Source organism: Syngnathus typhle, linkage group LG15 (assembly GCF_033458585.1).
Source record: "Syngnathus typhle isolate RoL2023-S1 ecotype Sweden linkage group LG15, RoL_Styp_1.0, whole genome shotgun sequence".
Classification (NCBI taxonomy): domain Eukaryota; kingdom Metazoa; phylum Chordata; class Actinopteri; order Syngnathiformes; family Syngnathidae; genus Syngnathus; species Syngnathus typhle.
The window spans coordinates 4,047,770-4,071,877 of NC_083752.1; the positions used below are offsets into that span (position 1 = coordinate 4,047,770).

At 40.5% G+C, this 24,108-nt stretch overlaps 1 protein-coding gene across 4 annotated transcripts in view; it reads right to left on the bottom strand.

Moving 5' to 3' along the window:
* The window catches only part of LOC133167918 (E3 ubiquitin-protein ligase RNF43-like), a 45,458-nt gene that overhangs the window by 3,449 nt on the left and 17,901 nt on the right, over nucleotides 1-24,108 (bottom strand). For 3 of the 4 annotated variants that reach the window (XM_061299043.1, XM_061299046.1, XM_061299045.1), the window contains exons 2-7: nucleotides 15,578-15,691; nucleotides 1,222-1,296; nucleotides 998-1,132; nucleotides 738-839; nucleotides 306-476; nucleotides 116-218 (exon numbers count right to left, since the gene is read on the bottom strand). In XM_061299043.1, the coding sequence (XP_061155027.1) occupies nucleotides 116-218; nucleotides 306-476; nucleotides 738-839; nucleotides 998-1,132; nucleotides 1,222-1,296; nucleotides 15,578-15,691 (700 nt within the window). Of the gene's footprint in view, nucleotides 1-115; nucleotides 219-305; nucleotides 477-737; nucleotides 840-997; nucleotides 1,133-1,221; nucleotides 1,297-15,577; nucleotides 15,692-22,397; nucleotides 22,467-24,108 lie in introns of those variants that run through there. The other variant, XM_061299044.1, reaches the window with a different exon arrangement.

Genomic DNA, 24,108 nt, shown 5'->3' on the forward strand with positions numbered 1-24,108 from the left:
TTGATGTGCATTCTTAGCAAACGGATCCCAAATGATGTCAAAAGAAAAGAATTAAAAGTTCGCTGAGTGTGTCAATGAAGGATGCCATCTATTTTTGCGGTCAATAGATCCTCACCCATGATGTTGTGCATGCACAGAGGACAAGTGCGGTGCTGCAGCAGCCAGGGATCGACACAATCTTTATGAAACTCATGAGCGCAGGAGATGATCCTGAGATGCTTGGGTCCAAAAAAAAAAAAATGGAAAGATGGATGTTTATAAATATATCTTAGGTGCCTTTTTTTCTTTTTCTTAATTCTTCTTACCTGGCCATCCTGGAACTCCTCCAGGCAGATAGCACATACTGGGGTGGAGTTGGAGCTGCTTGCTGAACCCCAGGCCCCACGGAGGCGCTGTGAGCTAGAGCAGCCTTGGGAGATGTAGGTTTTGGTCTCCAATCGACTGATTGCCCTCATGGTCTGTTGATGCACCGAGTCCTACATGACGGACGGTACAAGTTTAGGCGTTTTTTTTGCCTGACTAGCAACATGCTGTTCTACCAGTGAGGACAAAGAGCAAGTTAGTGCATAGACCTTCATCAAATAAATAAATAAATAAATAAATAGATAGATAAATAAACACTAAATATTAGATGATATAAAATTTAAATGAAATATATTAAATATAAATCAAATATATGAATAATATAAATATATATAAAATATATTAAATTTCAAATAAATACTGGTTTTACCTACCCAAGTTCTATTGGACTTGCACTTATAGCGGAAAGCAAAAATGAGGATGATGGTCACGACGGCCAAGACAATGGTGAGCAGGATACCCACGTCATAATGTGGCTAAAAATGCAGCAAATATTAATTATAAGACAGACTGTATCATGATTTAAAAACAAAAAAAATATAAAGGAAACATTCCTTGCAACCCTTCAAAGACCCCCAACAAATGAAAAGTCTTGCAGCTGCATGTGTGTGTGCTTTTGTAAGCCAGTGCTTACCCATCTGGGCTGCTCCACCAAGATCTCAATTCGAACTTTAGCCTCCTCGTTCTTGTTGACCAGAGTCATCAACTCCTCCGCATCCTCAGCATACACCAGCACGACCGGGCGGGGAAGGGAGTCCGTTTCTCTCAGCTGAATGACAATTGTGCAAACCACAATGATGCAAAAATACCATCAAACTTTATTATCATTGTTTTGGCCCTGGGTGCCTTTAAACTCACCTCGGCAGCCGCGTTGTCGTCATCGCTGACATCAAAAATAACCGCCTGAGCTCCCTTTTCCAGTGCCATGCGGGCCTGCAAGAGAAAAGTTACATGGCCAGTTCAAATAATGTGTAAATATCATTACTATATGTAAATAAAGGTCATTTATTTTTTTTATTATAACATATTGTTTCGATAGCATAAATCCCTCGGTCAATACTAAATACTCTAGCTCTTGTTAGGAAAAAAATAATAATACGACTGATTCTTATTATTATTAAATATAAAATAATTATTGCTCATATCCAGTATATTGAAGTGCCACTAGGTGGCAGTCTGGCAATATGAGCACATCCTCAACACATGTTCAGCTCTCCTTTGAAAATGTGTTCCTGGGAATCTCATGGTCACAGTACCAACTTGCTGCATGGCCCAAAAAAGTTCTCATAACGATGAAGAGCGTGACCAAGAGTGTGTGTGTTGGTTATGAGGAGTCATGCAGGCAGAATGATAGCAAACAGAGATGATTGTTCACACTTTAAAACTCAATTAAAGGCTCCATGTCTTTACAACTTTTTTCATTTTCTTCACACAACATTACAATCTAAAGGTAGTAGAGCCTTTAAAAAGCATTTATTTACAAATGCTTTGTATCATTGCATTTATACTTTATTTTATATTCTAGTTTAATGCCATTTATGGGAATTTGACAACAGAATTTTGGTACATTGAGTTAATTTAATTAAAGAATCCAGTCAGGTTCGTCCCGCCCCCAAAAGTGATCAAGAGGATTCAGTCAATTGCTAGGTAAAGGAAGTTTCCTGTATCAGATGCACCAATTTTGTTGATTTTCTTGTTGGATTCCTGTCTGGTTTTTCCCAAGCACTTACTTCGTGTTTACTCATTCCTCTGTCTGGCTCTCAAGTGAGAGCCTTTTATCCCAAAGCAGCTGCATGCTGCAGCTGAAAACATTGCTAAGAAAGCAATGAGAGCAGTTTTGGATGAAGGCGACAGGACAGGGAGAAAAAAAAAAAAAAAGTGGAGAGCGTGAAAATAAAACTCCCCCTTTTCATCAGTATTTCATCACACGGCGGGCAAAACGAATCTGCAGTGCCGCCTACACATTCACAGAGCAGGCAGGCGGGTAAAAGCATCACTCAGTTGATCCATTTCACAAGTTAATGAAAAACCTCTTTTGTTGAGCGACAGCGTTGAACGCAGAACATTTTTTAACACTTCAAAAGCGGGGGAAAGTTAATACATGACAAGCAATGAACAGACGGTTCCTTTGTGCAGATGCGACGTTGTAAATGAACTCCTCCAACATTCGTGCCCTCTCAACAAGTTTAGAGTTTTGCAAAAAAACAAAACAAATGAAGATTGACAGTACAATCTTTTCTGTGGAATCCAAATCGGGCGCCAGATTTATTTCCTTGTTTCATCAAAGCGGTAATTGTGGGACGTGCAGGGGCCAAGATGAGGTGCGGCCACATCGGTGGGAGAAAAAGAAAAAAAAAAATAGAAAGCATGATCTTTAGAACTGGATTCACAATTCAGATAGACACTAAAGCAAATCCATCTAATCCATAAATCGCTAAACTATACACAACCTGCTGAGACAACACAAATCCACCTGCTTCAAAAGTCAATAAAATAAGTATGCTAAATTACACATATCACTAAATAAGAGAATTAATCCATTAATATGGAGGCTTCCCTCAATTCAATTCAATTTGGGGGTATAGCATAACGTGGTCACAAACACAACACCCCGACATCTCTTCTGAGTGACGCAGCTGGAAATCACTTGAGAGATCTGATTACATGATTATAGGGGTTATATTTAATCTTTACGAGCGCAGAGGATACGCACAGTCATACGCTAACTAGACAAGTCAAAAAGAACCTCCGAGCAAGACTGATCGGAAGGAAAACAGACATCAAATAGTCGTCTTGGTGAATCACTATGGAGTTCAAAAATGAGAGCCTCTATTAATTTTATATCAGCACCGGATCAAATTTCTAGCTAATCTATTTTATTCCAAGTAAATCTCAGGTCAGATAGGTTTTTTCTTGCTCAGTCACGTTTAAGCATGCATAAAGCACACAAAACAAAGTGAGCAAAGAACATTTGCTACATCTCAGTATGAGCAACACTCACTGGCTGTTTGCACTAATCATAGCTGCCATTGAGTAAACACCACTCCAGCCATTGATCTGCCCTCTCCTTCAGTGGGTGGCCCTCCTTGAGATCAGCCAGTGCGGTTTGTTGACATCCCTGCTGAATCAAGTGTCCACATGGTAAAATTGACCCGAGTGACAAAAGGATGTTTTTATTTTGCATTCACGGGGGCCAAGCTCATTCTTTGCATCACTTGAGACATTCAGTTATGCTTTAAAAAGCCAATGTACCGTATTTTCCGGATTATAAGGCGCTCCTAAAAACCTAAAATGTTCTCAAAACCCAACAGTGCGCGTTATAGTCCGGTGCGCCTTATATATGGACCGAATTTCTAAATTCCAACTGTCCCGAAGCATTGTGTCATGAAATCAATGATAAGTGGCCCGCTGAATCATGACTCAAAAAAGACTATGGATCATTATTTTGTGATTATAAAGTAATTTGTTGCATCTGAAGTTGAAATCAAAAAGATAAAATGGAGAATGATTTGATTTGGATTAAAAATCTGACATGATGCATTAATGGTGCGCCTTATAGTTGGGTGCGCCTTATATATGGACAAAGTTTTAAAATGGGCCATTCATTGAAGGTGCGCCTTATAGTCCGGTGCGTCTTATAGTCGGGAAAACACGGTATTTTTTCTTTTTCTTTACTTTCTTTAACTCTTCTGCATTTTTGGGAAGCTGCAACAGAATAAAAAAAATCAATTGATTTAAATGGAGATTATTTTTATTTTATTTTAATAGGAGAAGGAAATATAGCGCACCTCTTTAGGATTGAGCGTTCCTGTTAGTTTGATGACCTTGTTTTTATGCTGTAGTATATGTATATGTATATGTGTCTGCTCTCCTCTGCAGCTGTCCACTCTTCTCACATAAGACAACACAGGAAGTTCGAGTTAGTTCAAATATGCCAGTCAAAATTGTTATGTGTCAGTTTTACGTGTTTTTCTCCAACAATGAAATATTATTCATCTTACGGCACTTTTTTGCATTGCAATCTTGAAGATATTTACTCCCCCCCCCCCCCCCCCCCAAAACAAAAAAAAAAAAAAAAAAAAAAGGAACCACACTCATTACATTTTTTATAATCAATCAAGCAAAATGGTTGTTGTCAGGCCCACGTCAATTCTCTTTTCACTCTAAGTAGCCACATCATTCAGCGCATGGGCAAATTACACAGTGGAATCTTACGTGTGGCGCGACAAAGTGAGAGTGAAAAAAGGGCCTCCAAAAAAAAAAAAAAAAGGAGAAAGGCCGAGAGGCGAGGGGGGGGAAGTGAGGCGTGCATGCTGTGGTGCTTCTGTTACATTAAAGTATCTAATGACAGAGTACAGAGCTGTGGGCCTGCAGGCCCGAGGCCGACTCTCCCTGCCCTGTCATTTCTCCCGAGCGGCTCGGCACACGGGAAGCATTACTGCGGCCCAGGGACACGCCGCTCGGCTAAATGAGGAGCAGACAGGGGTGTGGGCGAGTGGTGATGATAGCAGGGTTAACTGGCATTGAAAACAGGTGCAGTCTGCATTTACGCTGCGGACATTGTGTTTGACAAGGTATCCGCTTTAATGTAAAGAATTTGACCCACGACGGACACAAAAGTTCAAACCACCTGTAGTTTGCTTTCTCAGAATCAGTTTGTAAATATTGTTCTCCCTCACTTCACACCGTAAAAATTCCAAGCGTACCAAAACAGAAACCTCTTCTCTTATTGGTCACAAGAATGAAAAGAGGAAAAAAGCTTTGCCGATAAGTGAAGTGGAGGGAAACTAATAAGTTGAACAATTGGGAATTATTATGCAGGATATAAAGGCGGATGACTCAAGCACATCTTTAGCGTAGATGATGTGCTAACTGAGAGCATGTGAAACCAAGTCAACATGCTACATGTGGGTACGTCAACCTTATGCTAATCAAGCATGGTGGGATCTTCATATTAAAGGAGACGTCAAGCCCCAAATTATTTTTTTTAAATATGTTCTGTGCGGCTCAACGACTCAAAAACACTTTTCTGATTCATGTTTTGTTTGATAATTATGAAAGAAATCCAAAAGCCACCTGTTCTATCCATTTAAGGAGGCGGCCATTTTGATTATTATTATTATTATGTTCCATAAAACATGCTACAGATAAACTCACGTTATTAAAACGGTAACAATGGGTCTTTATTTTTTTACAGCCATTCCAGGTCAATGTTTTGTGAGCCAACCTGGTAATCATATGGATCAGAAGTGAGGACAGGCAACAATATGGACTAAATAATTATGAACTGACTATAAATGTCACAATAATGCTTTTAATTGACTTTTCCTCCGATGACTCAAACAAGCTACACACCATTGCACGGTTCACTTCAACAATTTCCCATTATACATTATTTCCACTATTAAAATAACAATCTGGTCTTGTCATAGGCAACCTTTTTATGACATGAATTGCTCCCCCAAGAATGACGTTCTCCCTATTAAAAATACTTCTTAACAATATAAAACCCTTTAGACACATAAGTAAAATATGACATCTCCTGTTAGATAATTTTGGAATTATTGTATATTTTCCCAATGTCCTTAAATGGGCATCATCAAAAATGTATGATGTAGTCATACTGCCGGACTTTAAGATTACAATAAATGATAACATTGAGTTTAATTCCCAGTGTGACCCCAATTTCTTCATAATCCTTCAGACCCCCGCATTTTCGTAATTAAATCAAGTGTGACAACATAAGTCTAACTGCACGACCAATTATTCTGCGAGTGTGTTCTGTGCCAGTTACCGACTGAGTGGCAGTTGAATTAGATGAAGGAGGGAAAGGTGCGGCCCTTCGAGGTATCCATTACTTACTTTGATGTGAGGCCACTGTAAAAAGGTAAGGGGGGGGGGGGGGGTTCGAACGTGAGGAGGAGGGGCCGAGCGGCATGTCGAGGCAGGTGAGCAGGTTCGACACTCTCGGGTAAAGTATTAAGCCTCAGGGGAGGATCTGAATCACATTCTCCTCCTACTTGTACTTCCCATTCATGAACATATTATTCCGAGACGGCGCCGCAAAAAAACAAATGTGTTCAAATGATTCACCTGATCTTGTTTGAACTCATTCAGTACTGAATCAAACTTCTCTTGCTAGCTGCAATGTGACACACATTTGAAATGCACAGCAAAAAAGGTGACAGCCAAATGCCACCTGACATGCAATCGCTTGCGTAACACGTCTGCGGAACATGAAAGCGGCGGACGGAAGGTGCCGCCAGCGTGTGGCGCAGATGCGACTGATGTTGATGCCAGCAAATATGTGATGATGGGCATGATTCCAAAAAACACACACTTGCACTCGGATCCAATTTTAAACTTGGACTCTCTCACTATTATTTGTGATATGGAAAATTCATTTCAAATCTCAACAAATGAAAGTTATGTTTGAGTTGTGAGGGTCTCCTGTAATTTTAAATAAGCTGTCCAAACGTGAAATATGTCTAAAATTCTTCATGAGTATATACTTCTTTAATTATAGTGGGATTTGACTGCAATATATATAATTTGGAAAAACCACCTAGGTTACATGTCAAACAGAGCGATGTTAAATGCTTTGATCATGTGGGAATTATAAACACACCTTTTGGTTGCTTTTTTTTCTGCTCCCATAAAAAAAAAAAAATTATCTGATCCAATAGAGCAGGGGTGTCAAACCAATTTTTGTTACGGGCCAAAATGGTTAAAATATTTGAAAAAATTAATCACAAAATTCTATTTTTTGAACTATATTTTTAATTTCATATTGACACGTGAAATCGCCAGATAAAATGACGAGGCGGGCTGTATCTGGCCACCGGGCCTCGAGTTTGACACCTATGCACCAAATTCTAATTATAGAGTCTATAATTAGAATTTCTTCTAAATGTTGAGGGCAAACAGGAAGACCATCTTAATTTCTTTCACTTTTGTAACCGTCCGACACATTTTTGTCTGGGACTCCTAGTCAGGGAAGCCAATTAGAGAAGCTTTCCCGGCCGTTTGAGACGTAGATAATGTCCTTGTTTTCACAAAGCATCCTGTTATTTAATCAGGCCTGTAAGTGAGAGCCTGACACCCCCTCCTACAATGTTGAGCTACCTCCCTCCACTCCCGCCTGTCATTCCTGCCTTGAGCACTCCATCTCATTCAACAGCTCTTGTAAGCTTCCAGGAATTCATTCTTGGAATAGGCCATGCAGTAAGCCGTGTCTTTCTGCAGATCAAACACACAGACCGAACAGAGTGGCACACGCTGTCTGTAAACACGCACAGCATGACAACAACAAAGATGCCCAACTTCAACGCCGCCTTGCACAACTGCAATAACAGAAATCCAAGGTCAAAGACGACACCGCTTGATTTTCTATGTGCTGTAAAATGAAGATACCGGTTTACATCACTTCCTTCCTTGTGCAAAATATAGGTCACGGGGTTAGGAAGTATGTTTGGTTATTGTTTGGTGAGCTTTCAAGCAAAGTGGCAATTGTAAATTGAAACATCAACAAACGTCCTCCCACAACGAGTTGAGTCCAAAATACAAATTTGAAGATTCATTTTTGATGCAGCACCTCGATGTTCCAGGTATAAAAATCAATATGGATATGATGAAATATACAGGTGGAATGGCAAAGGTTGTATCAGGGGAAAAATAAAAAAATAAATGAAGGTGGACACATGTTTGAGGTGATACAATGGAGTCTTGAAAAAAACCATCTTCTCTTCTCTAAAGAGAGTTGCCAGCCAATCAGAACCACACAAATGTGACTTCCTCCACTCCACATAGGCTTACTATTTGTACTAAGAATCTTTTTGTCAAACTTTTGCTAAAAGTCGGTCGGTGGGGTGGAGCACTTGGCACGGACCTTCCTGAGTCACACTTTAAACAGGTTCATAGTGAAAGGGAGAGAAGCACTTTGTCTGCATTGTAATGGTTTGGACGCTTCATTTCCTGCCTGGGGAGGAACGTATTGGTAACGCTGTGTTTTCCGCCTAGTAGCAATGGGAACGTTCCCAGTGGTGAGGTTAGGAAAGAAAAAAAAAAAAAAAAGACAGCAAACAAGGCACATGTCAGTGAAGTGTGAAGGTGTGTCTGTCTTTTTTTATGAGAATTTTTCACTTAATCTCATAAAGGCACCATGAATAACCTCCATCTGTTTGTCAAGCAGTTCAAAAGAGGCTCCGCATGCCTCCACTTGCTGCCGTATAAAAACAACATTCTAATGCAGACCTTAAAGAGGGCCGGCGGCTCAGCTCGGCGTGTACAATGAGAAATGGGAGGTGGCAGACTGGTCGATTAAAAGTGTACATGGGAATGTGAGTGACAACAATGGGAAACAATAGAAGAGGTAAGGTGTGAAAGTGGAGAGGAAAGTTGACAGTAAACTTTGTAAAACAAATTGTGACCTGGTGAACTTTGACCTAGAACAGGGATGTCAAACTCTGTTTTTGTCACGTCATAATTTCCTCCATTATGACTGTCAACCCAAATAAATATAAATATATATAGGCTACACAACAAACTGTTGACTAACTAGTAAAAACAGTTCAAATTTTAATAATAAATATAAAAAAATAAATAAAAAATAATATAAATATTAAAAAAAAAACTAGCAACATCTCTATTTTTTTAAAAGTGAAGGCAATTTGTAATTGTAGTATTGACACAAAGTCAAGGCACAATTTATCTTCACAGGCCAAATATAATTCTACTGCTGGTCAAATTTGGCCCGCAGGCCATAGTTTGACACCCCTGACCTAGAAGAAAACGATTATTTAACTGAATCAAGTGACCGGAGCAGTAGATAACTAATTTCTTTTCCTCTTCTTCAAAAGAGGACATTTGCCTTTGTCATCATGAAAGGAATGTCCTGGCTAAAATATTGATTGTGGCTCCGGAGAAGTCATTTAAAGCCAGTTCTTCAAATCACAATAATAAAGAAAAAAAGCACAGACGGAACAAGCATTATTTTTTCTCATTCAGTAGCTTCTATGAATTTTTTCGGACTTGCAGTACATATTGCTGAGCCGCCAGATGAAAAACTGAAGACCAAAGGATGATACTGACTGAAGGTTCCAAGCTCACAAATGTGAGCTGCAAAAAAGAAAGTGACAACAGGAAATCTAAAATTGACAAAGATGAATACCAGTAAAATGAATCTCTTATTATGGCTACTCTTTTGGTCAAGTGTGTTATTGTCTGTCTTCTGTCTCTGTTTCGGCATATTACTCAGCTCTCTATTTTTAGGGTCTCATTTTCTTACAAACCTCTGCGGCCAGTGGCGACGACAGCCTGATGAAATCCCGACCCGTACGCACTCCCTTTGAAGAAACCAATGAGGGATGCGCCGCCCCAATAAGAAGGCCTTGAGATGCAAAGTCTGTATTCGGAAACATCTGTGTGTGTGTGAGAGTGAGTGAGTGATTGCCCTGTGTTTGGAGTAAATTAGAGTGGAGTTATCGTGCTAACGCTATATACGAAGATACCTCAAATGTCAGACTGTAAACAAAATTCTATTTTGTTACTAGGCTGCTTCCTCATTATAGCTTCTACCGTAAATGATTACTTATTAAATATATAATATAAATTATATAGAAGTATAATTATTCAGTTTTATCTCCCATGATTTTTTTTTTCCCATTGTTTTAATAAATCAAGTATAGCAAAAAACGAGATGGGAAAATACAGTTTGAATTTTGTTGAATTGAGTCTGATTGAATTGCATGTTTGTCATAAATCATTAGCCAAATTTGACATTTAAAATATGGTGATTTCAATGTAAAATATGCGGGCAATGGATTTAGAACATCCAAATATATATAAAAAATAATAATAAACCTGTATGAGTGTTTTGAAACGCAAGATCATTGTAAAATAACTGATTTGGAATTAATAGTCTTCAAAACGTCAGCTTTCCATTGATTAGATGTACATTTAAAAAAAATAAAAAATAAAATAAAAAGTTCCAAAGTATTTGTCCATCCACACAAACGCATGCAGGTGAAATTCCAAGTGCTTCTATTTTGGAAGAGTTACTTCCCACTGCATGGCACTGCAGACATCTCACTGTTTGTTTATAAAAGTTTTGTGGCGATGCTGACGGCAAACTCAACAAGACTCCAATAACTTTATAGAAGCTACAGAACGTTCTGTTTCAATGAGGTCGGGAAAAAAAAGGGAGAACAGTGTGAAAACATACTTCTGCTAGTCGCTTGCCAAGGAGAGAGAGCGAGGAATAAAAAAAATAAAAAAAGGCCCTAAGCAAAGAGAACATCATTTAGCATCAATGAGGAATAAATATTTAGCCCAACAATGGGAGGGGAGACCAAGACGATGTGTTCTGCTGCTAGCGTGCTGCGCGCACCTTTAGGCCAGAGAATTTTCCATTTATTGAAGGTGTCAGATGACTTGGGAGAGAGTGGCGTAGAGGTGCAGGCCCTCTGAAAATCACTCACACCTCGTTGATAGGAGTGATGACAGCAGCTGAACTGAACTAACCACAACAATGCTGCAGGTCCAAGTGACATCTGTTCAGTGTTGACCTGTAAGGCTTGCGATCTCTCCAAAATTGAATTGAGAGATGCTCAATATGCCGATCGATAGAAACAAGGATCATCTCAACTGCTATAATATTTGATTTTGTTCCCCTCTGGAATGCGTTTTCCCTCGAGACATTTTTCACATTGTTCGGCTACGGCCGATTTACCTCAACTGGTGACAAAACAAGTTTTCCAATAACTGCAAACGAGCAGTAAAGAGCTTTTGAATTTGGGTTTTAGCTTAGCTTCTCATGTTTGGGTGAGGGTAAAAGCTTAATCTCTTATCTAGGGGGTGTCCTTGGACTTGTAACATAGCAGATACTTGACAAGATGTCAAAACAACTCTGTGACTTTAATCTGAAACTCTGTTCAAGTTTACATGCATCTTCCTGTGCTTTTTTATTTTTCTCTGTAGACTCTTCATTCTACATTAAGCATGCATAGCTAGTTACCGTATTTTCCGCACTATGAGGCACACCGGATTATAAGGCGCACCTTCAATGAATGGCCCGTTTTAAAACTTTGTCCATATATAAGATATATATACATTTGGCCCGCGGGCCGGACTTTGGCCACGCCAGCTGTAGTGGCTCAATATTGGTCCATATATAAGGCGCACCTGATTATAAGGCGCACTTGTCGGCTTTTGAGAAAATTGGAGGTTTTTAGGTGCACCTTATAGTGCGGAAAATACGGTAATTGAAAACGCTAATTGTCTTCCATATTTTTATTGTGGATATTTGTTAGTTAGCGGTGTTGAAGTCTCAGTGGAAATTACAGAAACAAAAACTTTTTGAGGTCATGTTAGTCATGTGGTACCTGTTTAGAAATGAGGATTTAAAAAAACAAAACAGAAGATGCCCACGGATCTGCCTGGATTAAAAACAACTCCTGTGGTTTGCCTGTTAGTATCATTATGAAAGAAAAGAGTCAGAGTGAAAGGAAAGTACCCAAGTGGGATCACAGTGCCCTAAAAATGACTGCAATGGTTGACGTCAAGTAAAAAAGAAAGATTCAAAGTGGGTGAAAAGAAGGTAACCATTAGAAGTGCTTACTCCAAAGTTATCTTCCCATTGACATAAAACAGTGGCTAACTTTAGCAACAGGGGAAATGGGAGGCAAAAAGATTGTGGCATGAGGGTCAAGCAAGCAACAACAGAGGACTTTGCTTTGAGCAGTTAAAAGCAGGAAAAAAAAAAAAAACATTTGTGAGGGATTGCAAAAGATGTGCCCTGAACTACTTTTACATGATTATGAAGCTTGTGCGTTTGAGATGGAAATGATCAAAGCAGAGTCAAGGAGCACAGAGAATTTGCCCCGGGGGCAAACAGAAAGAAAGGAAACATGAAGAGTGATTTTTTTTAAATCCTTGAAGAGGTTTCTAATTTTTAAGCAATGATGACACAGTATATGGTATGATTTGAAACACTCTAAAAATGTAGAGGTAGATGGGTTTCAAAGTGTGTGGAGATAAAAGTGGATCCTGCTGGAGTATTGTAAAAAAAAAAAAAAATTGGACGTCAAACTTTGCGGAACAGGTATCGTCTATCCGTTTTGAAGTGTTCAAAATTCTGGCGCTGACTAGCTGAAAAAACATTTCACGAGGGGGAAATGAATATAAACCCAGATCTCATTCTTTGTGTACCTGCTGCTTTTGAGATTTACCCTCTCAAAAAAAAAAAAAAAAAAAAAAAAGCCTTTTCCAGATGTGTTCTCGTGCAATTGAAAGAAATATATTGGACAAAACTTCCCGCTGTCGCAATTCAAACTCTTAACTGCAAAACAGCAAGCAGAAATAGACTGAGGTCAGAGGCACCCCCTACCGGTAATGAGACCCGACAAGACAAAAACCATTGTCATGAGGGTCATTTTTCTCCGGGCTTGCCTTGTTTTTGACCACTTCCTGTCACTGGAACTACTTATCCCAAAGTGACCACCAAAGGAGATCTTATGACACAATGCGTATCATGTTAGGCCAAAGGGTATTTTTTACAAGATTCATTTGTTTGTGACCACACTTGTAAATCAAAACACGCTTATCGCAAACCATCTGTCCTCAATGAAATGAATGGCACCACAAAAACACAGAAAAAAAATCTTTGGAATGCATTTTAGTAACGCAAATAAGCAGTCTATATAATGTACATTATAAAACATACACCTTGAGGTTGTAAAAATGTCTGCCTATACGTGTTGCTGCACCGACTGTGTTAAAAATGTGTTATGACGCAGGACCTATTTGTTAGCCTGCATTGTTTAGCAAGCAATGAGCAGGCTAACTTACCGTAATTTTCGGACTATAAGTCGTGTTTTTTTTCATAGTTTGGGTGGGGGGGGGCGACTTATACTCAGGAGCGACTTATATACATATATATGTTTTTTTTCTCTTTTTTGGGCATTTTATGGCTGGTGCGATTTATACTCCGGTGCGACTTATAGTCCGAAAATTACGGTATATATGAAGCATATAACTTATGTATGAGGCAAAACTAAGACACTTTCATGTTGAAAGCCACTGCAGCTGTCTAAAATGCGGCAAAACCACGCATCTCATTATCTTAAAGCGCATCGCCGCGAGGTCCGCATGAACAAGACATGGCAATGTCCCACTTTGACAAGTTCTGCCAGAATGGCAGCGTAGAACGAATGGCTGTGATGCAGCAAATTTCTGACCGCTAATCGATTGATGATCTCTGTGATCACTGTCATCATAATATAACGCATACTTATCTGGATCTGAATGCACGAAAAACGATTTTTGATGTCGCCGTTCATGATTTGTTATGAGTAAAAAAATAATTAAAAATTTGGAAAGTAGTCTTCAAGAAACATGATCTCATAGCGAACAAACATCCACAGGAAAAGCCGAGTTGACGACAACGGGATTACGGCACAATTGTAGCAAAGCTCTTTTCATCAGAGACGAGTAGAATCAATGAGCGAGGCTTTCAATAAGAGTCAACAGGTTCAGGCATGGGCCGAAACACTCAATCAGTGCGAGCACTGTTCTCACAAGAAACGATGGATTCTTTGTGATGGAGATGGTTTGTGCGCGAATGAAAAGTCAGTGAAACCTCCCGAGCATAAAACTCCGCTTTGAACTTTGTCGATTACAGCATTTATTCAGAGCAAAGTACAGGAAGCCTTGTGTGGAGTTTAGACTCGGCCGTTGTTAATGTCTTTGCCCAGTGAGTCATGTGTTGCTTTGAGAACTGTTTCAAGGCTTTCGTGTAAACAAAACCAAATAACAAAAAAAGCCAATAACAGATCACTCCCAATATAATCTGATGGTTGGGTAAGTGGCTGAAGCAACAAGATGGTTTGGATTCACGCACATGAACACGCGAACGGACAAAGTGCCTTTAACGATTTTCCGACAACTAAGCCATCCATTAATTTTCATAAATGGCTTATCCTGTTCAGAGTCATAGGAGGGTTGGTGGACCAATGAGAAGAATGCTAACAAAAATTGCTAGCAATATCTTTCATTTTAAAAAGTGGAGACAATTTGTTAATTTTAGTAATAAGACAAAGTCGATGCAAAATTTGTCTTTGCGGGCCACATAAAATGATGCGGCGGGCTGTATCAGGGCCCCCGGGCCTTGGGTTTGACACCTATGATTTAGGTTTTCAATCAACGCCTGTGTGAAAGTGACAATAAATGGTAAAGAGAGTGTGGGAGAGGAAAGGAAAAAAAAAGATGATTTTTGCCCTTACTGAGGAGCTAAGCTAAAAAAAAAAAAAAGACTAAGTATAATCCAAAAATTTGGCAGCTTTGTGTTATTTAGTTTCCAGTCTATTTTTAGTGTGTGGTGCAAAAAGAACCCTCTGTGGGCATCGGAGTATCTATAGATCACTGGGGTGGCTTCCACTCAGACTAAACTGTAAACAAGTCTCATTCAAAGAACCGCACATCCAAACCATCTGACTCATCCTTTTCAAAGGAGAGCAAACCAACCAGCAGCTGCATGATGAAATCCCCCCGCTGAAAATAAATAAAAAAGAAGTCCAAGCCCAAAAAGTGATGGGCGAAGGTGGGTGGACAACACACAACAACAACACCCTCCCTCGTTCCCTCCCGATTTCAAAGGCGGGAGAGGGAGGAAGCGCTCGGCCTTTTGTACGACAGTGCTGCCATTAAGGCTTTAATCAAAACCATTACTGCATTAAGCCTTGAGTGACATCCCTCCCTTTCCCCAAACTGGTTCCGAGTTCCCACCGAGCGAGCGAAGCGGCGGGCAAAAAAAAAAATTGTGTGGGAAATGTCTCGACATCATCGCCGTGGCGGCCAGGCTTCTACAACATGGCTTTAAATTAGGGGAAAAGAAAACACAAGTTAAAAAAAGGCAGTTCCCTAACTCTACTCCTGCCTGCTAATTTGCCACCACTTGAAAAAGGAGAAAAATAGCAACAGTTTTAAATCACACTACTTTTAAGTTTGTATGGAAGAATACTTAAACACAAGGGAGATCCAGGTCGCTTGAACATACATCTTAACCATTGTGGGTGGAATCTATCTATAAGTTCTGGCTGCTCTCATATTAGAGGGAAGCAAAAATGCACATGGCCTATATTCTGGTTCGGATAGGTCCGAGATGGGACAAGTGAGGTCTGCCCTTGAAAGCCACTGAAAAAGGAATCAAGATGTCTACCTTATCCAGCAGCGGAAGACAGCGGGGAACCTTCTTCTCCAGTTTGACGATGGTGATGAAGTCACCCTCTTGCCGTTCATCTTCGCTGGTGTTGCACAGTGACAAAGGGTGATACTGCATGAAAAAATGAGACACAGTTTACAAAATGAAGGTAATATCATTGAGAAAGTTAGTTTGACTTCAGCACCATTGACGGATATAGACGTCAAAGATATTGGCACTGAATGAGCTAATAATGGAAAAAAAAAAAAAAAGCCCTCATACAAGAGGTTAGAGAACTCAATCGAGCTCACAAATCAACCCACCCGAGCAAAATGGACCCACCCCGCCGCTAGACCACTAGTCCATCACGGCCAGGTCCTACCCCGATATTCATTCATGTGGCTGCAGACTGAGGTCAACGGGGCCCCCACCCTCGTCTTACCCCAGCGGAAATCTCTAAATTACCCCCCAGGGGTGACATCAACAGCTGGTCGAGAGGGATTTGACGTAATGTTATGCAAAGGGCTGGTGCTTGTCTGTCAGAAGCAAAGCGGAGGAATAAGATACAGAAACATGACAGATGCACCAATAGCTAGTGACAGAAAGAAGGAGCCCTTTCTTGACCAATGAACCCCCCCCCCCCCCCCCGCCCCCTATAAATACAAAAACAATGGCCGCCTCAGGAAGTAATGCAGCATACTGTTCTGCCAGCTGCCGAATTAAAGGCTTACACTTTAACTCGGCCCCCCTAACAAACAAAAGACAATTTTACAAGATGGTTTAATGATGGCATGACCTCCGCATACGGGAGACGTTAAAAAGGTCGTTAAAAAAACGATACATTACAGTGGTTTTTTTTTAAAATCTTTTAAAATTGTCCCTCAACTTCACACTGAAAATCATTTTGGTCAGGCATTTTAAAGGCCACCTTCAGGTGTTTTGCATCTATTTTAGATGGCTGCAATTACTCTCTATAGCATTAGGACAGACTGAATCGTCTTCATTTGGGGGGTTTTGTGTGGCCTTGAGAGAGAAAAAAAAAGGGGGCCTGGGAAACCAAATCACCAAGTCTCCATTTCACAGAGACAAGAAACCACAGGGCACGCAAACAGTTCCCCACAGACTGTTAACAATGCTCACTCCTCCATTGCGCCTCCTCCTCATCTGTCTAGATCTGTTGCAAACTGACGGGGACATGTCCCTTGGCTCTTTTGTAGCCACGATTAAAGGCATTCCTTTCCAGTTCAATCAAAGGCTGTTACGAAAATATTCAGAGCACCCCCCCAAATGAAAAAAAAAAAAAACGTAACAGCTTCAATAACAAATACATGCACAGAAAAAGAGAAAAATAAATAGTAGCTGTGGTGAGAAGTCAATAATATTTTCCCCTTGCTTAGGCCTGCGGATGTTCTTTTTTCAGCTGCCAATAATCAGCAAAAGGACTTTCTAGTTCATCTGTTGCCAGCCAGTGTTGGCGGGAGGAAGCTCATCAGGCTCCACCACTCAATTACTGGCAGTTTATCTTTTTCCGAAAAAGAACTATTGGATTGAACTGTCGACATCACGTGTAGAGTGCAAAAAAAACATATTATTATATTCAACAAAATAAATAAAACAAAAAAAATAATAAAAATAAATATACATGAAATCACGATCGCATTATTTAGGGGGAAAACGTTCAGCCCTAAATAAAGTGCTTTTTTAAAAAAAATTATTTATTTAAAAACAAATGTTTTTTGGGGAGAGATGGAAGAGTTTAAAGTCAAGAGTTGATCCACCGCTACCGATGAACAGAATGAATCAAACTCAGAAATTAAATTAACCACAGAAGACAAAGTAGAATCCATTGAACAGATATTGAGACACCTTTTGCAATAAATAGTGTTTGAGCAAGGAAGAGAGACAGCTTTGCTCATGGATTAAAGCCCTCAGGCCTGCCAGGTTTGTGCATATCAGCAAATACCTGTACAGTAATTAAATCCACTCACTCTGGGTTTTATTCTCAGAAGATGTACAGAATGGAGATAAACATGCACAGCACACACATTTTCCAGCCTGATTATTGAGCAAGTGACTCAGTCAGACAAACCTGCTGTAAAGATTGCAAAATGCCCTGGCATTCTTCTTTTTGTGCCAAGGACATAATACAATTCTTAATAGCGGCCAAGTTTGGCACCTTTGCTGGCTTTCAAATGAAAAGACGGATTACCGATAACACACCTAAAAAACTATTTCGATAATTATGATGCTTTTGAAAAAACAAAATAACACAATCAAAGATCCAAGTATATATCTGAATTATTTTTTTTAATTATGTGACGCACCTTGTGTATAAACGGCACTGCATCAATACAGCCGCCCTGCCGATTGTGTAAGATGGCGGTTCTCATTAATAAGGAGCAATTACATTGATTACACAAATTAAGCGTCTGTTCATGCACTTGACGTCTGAGCCAACTTTCCAAACTGAGGCTCGCCTTTTTTCAATCGTCCTTTATCTGAGCAAACGGCCAAAATGGCAGTTTGAATCAATTCTTGGGTGGAATTGAGAAAAGAAAAAAAATGCATCTCCTTACAAATGCAAAGGAGAAGACATTAGTGTTTTGGACTTGTCAAAACAAAACGTTCGTCTTCTTTATCAACAGTGTCAGCCTACATTCAGTAACCACAGAGAATGACGACGAAACGTAAGCCCATAATGAGACTTGACTTAAGTATGATGAGGGCTTAATTGGCTTGGATGTGTTTTAAGGGTGGGTACTTCATTCAAATGTTTATATTCTATAAATGGGAAAGTTAAAGGGGACATGTTACGGAAAGAAAAATGACTATCAATTTTTGTCTGCCCGCCATTTTTTTTTTTTAAAGCAAGTTCTTCAAATTTTTTCAAAGTTTGCCATCGTTTTCAAAGCACACCACATACATGTACACAATGGCGACCACTAACAACTCGAAGCGCTCCATCAGCCTCAGGCGAACACTGCACTATACATTTCAAAGCCCCCCCGAGTTAAACATAAACACAACACTTCCCTGTCATAACAGGTCAGCGGCTTGCTAACCCAACAGTTTGTTAGTATTGCAGCGATCCCTCTTCCATGGAGACACGGAGGCTACGTCCACACGTCCTCCAGGCTTCCTCTGGCCTTTCGCTGGCCTGCAGGATGACTCCACCTCGCTCACGTTTCCACAACATCACCAAGAGAGACAATTTGAACTTTTCAACCTTGTCAGTCATTTTTGGTAAACGTCAATTAATGTAAGATATTTAAAGCAAATAAGAATTATAATTTCGGAACTGCAAATTGATTTTTTTGAGGTTGTCTACCTAGCTGAGATTTCTCTCAATGTGTAAACAGAGCAAAAATACTCCATGCTAAAATATTATAACGTGCCACATTTCAAGTAAATTATGAAGACATCTGTCATAAACAAAAGGAATCTACTTGACTGAATTAGACTTTCAACTTGGATGTGGTACACCCAGAAATGTTCTTGGCAAAAGAACATTCTAAGATTCCAAACTAAAAAAAAACTTCAGATGATAATTTTACCCTTACATTATGTCACCCAACACGCCACTGATGTCAGCCGGTGACATCGAGGGAAAGTAAACAGAAAATACACAGGAAAAATAAATGAAAGGCTTTTCCACGTTATGCGTGATCTTCTCCGGTGATCATGTGGTCACACTGTCCGCACACTTAGCAACTCCTTAGCAACTTGCCAGTAAATAGTTGAAAACAGCATCTCCGTTGAGATTCCCGACTAGTTTGAACGGACGGGTAAGTCGTACTGTACTTTGTATGTCATGTTCGATGGGGGGGGGGGGGTCGAGCGGTTAGCGTTGCCGTGGCGTGGGCACGCAGCCAAGAGCATGGAGCTCCACGTGGAATGCCGTGGAAAAACGAGACAGAGGAATGCAGACTCCACTGAGCAGTGTAAACAGGCTGGGCTGAGAGAAATGCTGCCACGCCGCTTTGAAGTCGCTTCAATCTCCTCATCGAGCGCACGTGTGTATCATAAAACCGGGAGGGGGGGTCGGGGGGATATTATTCAGGGAAGGCATTTCATGTATGCAGGTTATACATGACTTTGACCTCATACATTTGTTGAAAAGAAAAAAAAAAAACACCATTGAAGTTGCACAAAAAACGACATCATGCGAGACATCGCAATATAATCTCACCAGACCATGCTAAAAAGATAAAAACGTTTTAGCTGTCTGAATTTTTTTGTTTTTTTTCATCAACTGGGATTGACAAACAGCGAGAAGCGAGCAGGCCTCATAGTTGGCGATGCGACATCCACAATGACTGCGCCCGTCTGGCCCCGCCCCCTCCCACTCTGTTAGCGTCTGTTTCAATATGTACTTTCAAATTTTTTCTTGAACATGCAGCAGTGATATCAGACTAAGAATGTCTCCGGAGGAGACGGCAGACATGTAGGCACCGGAGCCTCGACCTCAGCGTCGCAGCCAGCAGGCTGTGGAATCCACTGAAGTGGCCAGGTAAACACGTAAAACGTTGCCCTTTGGAACACCACTCTCGTCAATCCAAAGTGTGTACATGAACCTGGTTTTCTTCCCAGCAAAAGTGCCCCAGTAAAAACTTTAAGGCTGATATTTCATAGGTGTCAAACCCAAGGCCCCGGGGGCCCAGATACGGCCCGCCACATCATTTTATGTGGCCTGCCACAAATTGTCTTCTCTTAAAAAAATAGAGCTATTGCTAGCCATCATTTTAAAATATTTCAACAATTTTTCTGATTTCAAAACGAGTTATTCATCAGTTTGTTGTGTAGTATACGAGTTGACAGCCATACTGGCCCACTATGGATACAATGTGGTTTTACAAAGATGGCATTATTTATACATTGTTCCTCATTGAAATATTTCAGGCTACATAATTACAGAAGAGGCTACGCGTATTGACCTTAAAATCTCTTCACTAAAGGCAGTTTGGCTGTGGTTTCCAGGCCAACCACCAAAGAAAGTAGACAAAGTTCTCCTGGGACACCTCAACGATGGCTGGCTGGCATTTTTCTTTGCCCTATCTGCTAACTAGAAGATTTAAACTCCGGCCTGACAGTCGCAACGCGTCGGATTATTTACAAATGTCAAGCCGTTATATCCGTAGGAATGTGTACCGGAGTAATAATAATAAATAATAATAAAATAATAATAATCGCCAAGTGTACTTATCCCCCTCTGTGATATTTTCAAGTTTGACAGTTTCTCTTCTCCTTTTCTACACAATAGTGGCAAACATCACAACCTAAGTATGGCTTTCCTAAACTGGTCTAAACTACAAATTAAAGGTCCCATATAAAAACATATAAAGCATTGTTCTATTTGTGTTGGGTGCGTCTATCATTAAATGGCAATTATAGTATGAGTCAAACAAAAGCTATTTTCAATCACAATTAAAACCGGGCTGCTTTCATAGGAATTTGTAGAAAATGCATCAATTCCATGCAAAGGACAAAATATATTTGATTAAATTGCCTCGATATTTTCCCGACTACTTTTTGAACCCTGCAGCTTATAGTCCAGTGCGCCATTCATATCGACTTCATGAATGGTAGGAAGGAATTCAGATTTCCGCTATGACATTCTGCAGTCAGTGCCTGTGGGTAGGGTCCAAGACCCTGAGATCAAATCCAATGAGTGAGGAAGATCAAGTCAGGTTGACAATGGGAAGCTAGCTGCTTCTGCAACCTGATCTAGCATCCTTCCATCAGCAGTCTAACATTAGACCTTTACACTTCCTCTGCCGGCTGTCCTCATCTGGCCCTGAGGGTGCGAGCGCTATGGAGATGGGCGGCGTCTCCGTGACGCTGTGCGACCCGGCGACACAAAAGAGGGTGACCTCATGAAAGGAGACTCAAGAACGCTGTCTCGACTGGAGTCAACTGGAGGCTCGACAATGACGATTATCAACGGTCACCTGAGTCAAGAATGTCTGCTGGGTTTTTTTTTGTCTGCTTGATCAAATGACAGCTCTAATTAAGCAGTACAGCAGGGGTGTTAAATTCATTTTGTTCACGGGCCATTATGACAACCCAAATAAATGTACGAGCACCTCATATTTTACACAGTAAAAGCTCCAAAACAAACTGACAAATAACACGCTTTCAAATCAGACGAGTAAAAACTGGTCAAATATTTAAAAGATATTATTAAAAGTGAAGACTATTTGCAATTCTAAAAGAAGAAAGTAAAAGTCATGACACATGAATTTATTGCACAATTTGTCTTCGCGGGCCACATAAAATGATGTGGCGGGCCGTATCAGGCCCCCGGGCCTTGAGTTGGACACCTGTGCAGTACTGGAAGGAAACGTCCCACTTACCAGCAGGTGAATGACAACAATGTGACAATAAAGTTTCTGATCTTTTATTTCGGTCTTTCTTTAAAACACACGTGAGGGGAGGTACCGGGAACCAGAAATTCCTGATCCATTCTTGTCTGTGAGCCTTTTGTATAGACTAGGCAACAAATCTTCCCGGCACACACCTGCAGCAGCCAAGAGGAGAGGACAAGCGTAGGAAGTCTTAACTGTAGACTGTCGTAAATGATCACATAAAAAGTTCAGGCAGGTTAGCGATAAAGGCAGTTGTAAAGCACCGCCTTCCTTTTTTTTCTTTTTTTTCTCTCGTAAGGTCCGTTCAAATCGTACCGCTGAGTGGGTGGCCTACAAATCAGAACCAGCTTTAACAGGCTTTTATATTCCAGGAATCAGCAGCGGGTGGCAAAGGCCAGCTCTGCCAAACTGAGGCTGGCTGAGGCTCTTTTCCTGCAAAACCACATCAGAGGAAAAACAACAACAACCCTGACCTTTTTCGAGCACTCGGCGTCCCCGATTTTTCCACATTCGCACCTGCTTATCATCGCGGACTAATGTGAAAATCACCTCATTTTGAATTTGCCGGCCATATCCATGCACAACAGAGATCATAAAAAAATGACTCATAAAATTCAAGCTCAGTAAGACGTGAGGAATTACACTTGTCGTAATGCGGTGTTAGGTAAGCAGTGGGTGTGTGAAGATTATGGAGACTGCTGTCCGTCATCTTGACTGAACTATGAAATTAAAAGCGGCACATTAAAAGAGGATGGTTAGTCATCGAGACGCAGCCGGTTGATCCGCGGGGAAACACAGAGAGAGCCGACGTGAGTCATCACCATTGCGCAGACTGCTGTGCACGTCATGCTAAGCCGGGGAACTCGGAATGAACGAGTGCTTTTCTCGGACGTCCAAGCGGGTTTACTAAATGAGCAAATATTTTGACTCCATCAAAAAATGCATTTGAATTCTGCAGTAAATTAATTTTTCACCCAAAAAAATGCATTTGAATTCGCCAGTAAATGAATTTCTCACTTAATAGTGAAGAGTCTCTTAACATCTGCCCGCTTTTCCAAACCTCCCATCCAGGAAAAGTTTTTATCACTTGCCTGAGGGGCAAACCACTAAAAAGCCCCAGCTGCTCAAAGTATATCCAAGCTTGTAGAAAGCAACAAAAAAAACGTAAACATTTAACGCTTACACATTATCACATTACACCAGTTTAGAGGAATAAAAACCTCAATTATAATAAACAATAGCCTGGAAAGAGGTCTACTTTTCAAAATAGACAAAAATGATCAATTATTTAATAAATAATTTGAAAAAAAAAAGCAAATTAATCAGAAATTCATGCCGTGCAGATTTGACCTTATTGAACTTTAAGTTGAAGCTGATGTTGGCAGTGTTCTACTATGTTGGTCTCATCACAAGGACCTCAGAAGTTAGACAGTTTAGTGAAAAGGAGACACTACTGTCGCCTCGGGAGAAATGAATGTGTCGGGAGATCAGCGCATGGGGTGTGAAAGGAAAACGGCTAGGGAGGGGAGGGGGGGGGGGTGAGTCTCAACACGTAGCCCCTCTGGACATCCAGAGCACTTCCTCCCACCAAAGGAACATGTTACTTGCTCATTAATGTATTATTTCCCCACATATATTTCAAATTTACCACATGAGCAAACTGATTTGAAGTTTCAAAACACAAACTGGCAAAAACTTGTCCGAGCAAATCACGAAACCTCAACTGGCAGGTGAAAGCCACTTGTCCGACAAGGAAGTCGTGTTGTTTTCAACTTTCCACATCGAGTATGTTTTCCACATTACATGTTCACCCAAATAGAAAAATTGAGATAAGAATTCCAGGTGCTTTGCTGTTGCTGCTATGCACTACAACTTTTTTTTTTAGTCTTCACCATCATTACTTTACCTGGCCAGAAAACACACAACCAGGACAACTTTCCAAACTGAGTTATAGATAATGAAAGCTGCCACTCCCTTGAAAAAAAAAAGCTTAATTAGAGGCTGTAGTATTTCAATGAGATGAATCTGGCCCTAAGCAAAGACCTGTGACACTCCTTTGGTGCATGTCCAATTGGAAGAACGCAGTCAAAGTGGGCCTTGGGGCTAATGAGGCAGGCAGGTGAATAAAAAAACATGCCTGACAAGCTATGAAGACCCCCAAGGTGAGCAGGTAAGCATTCAGTC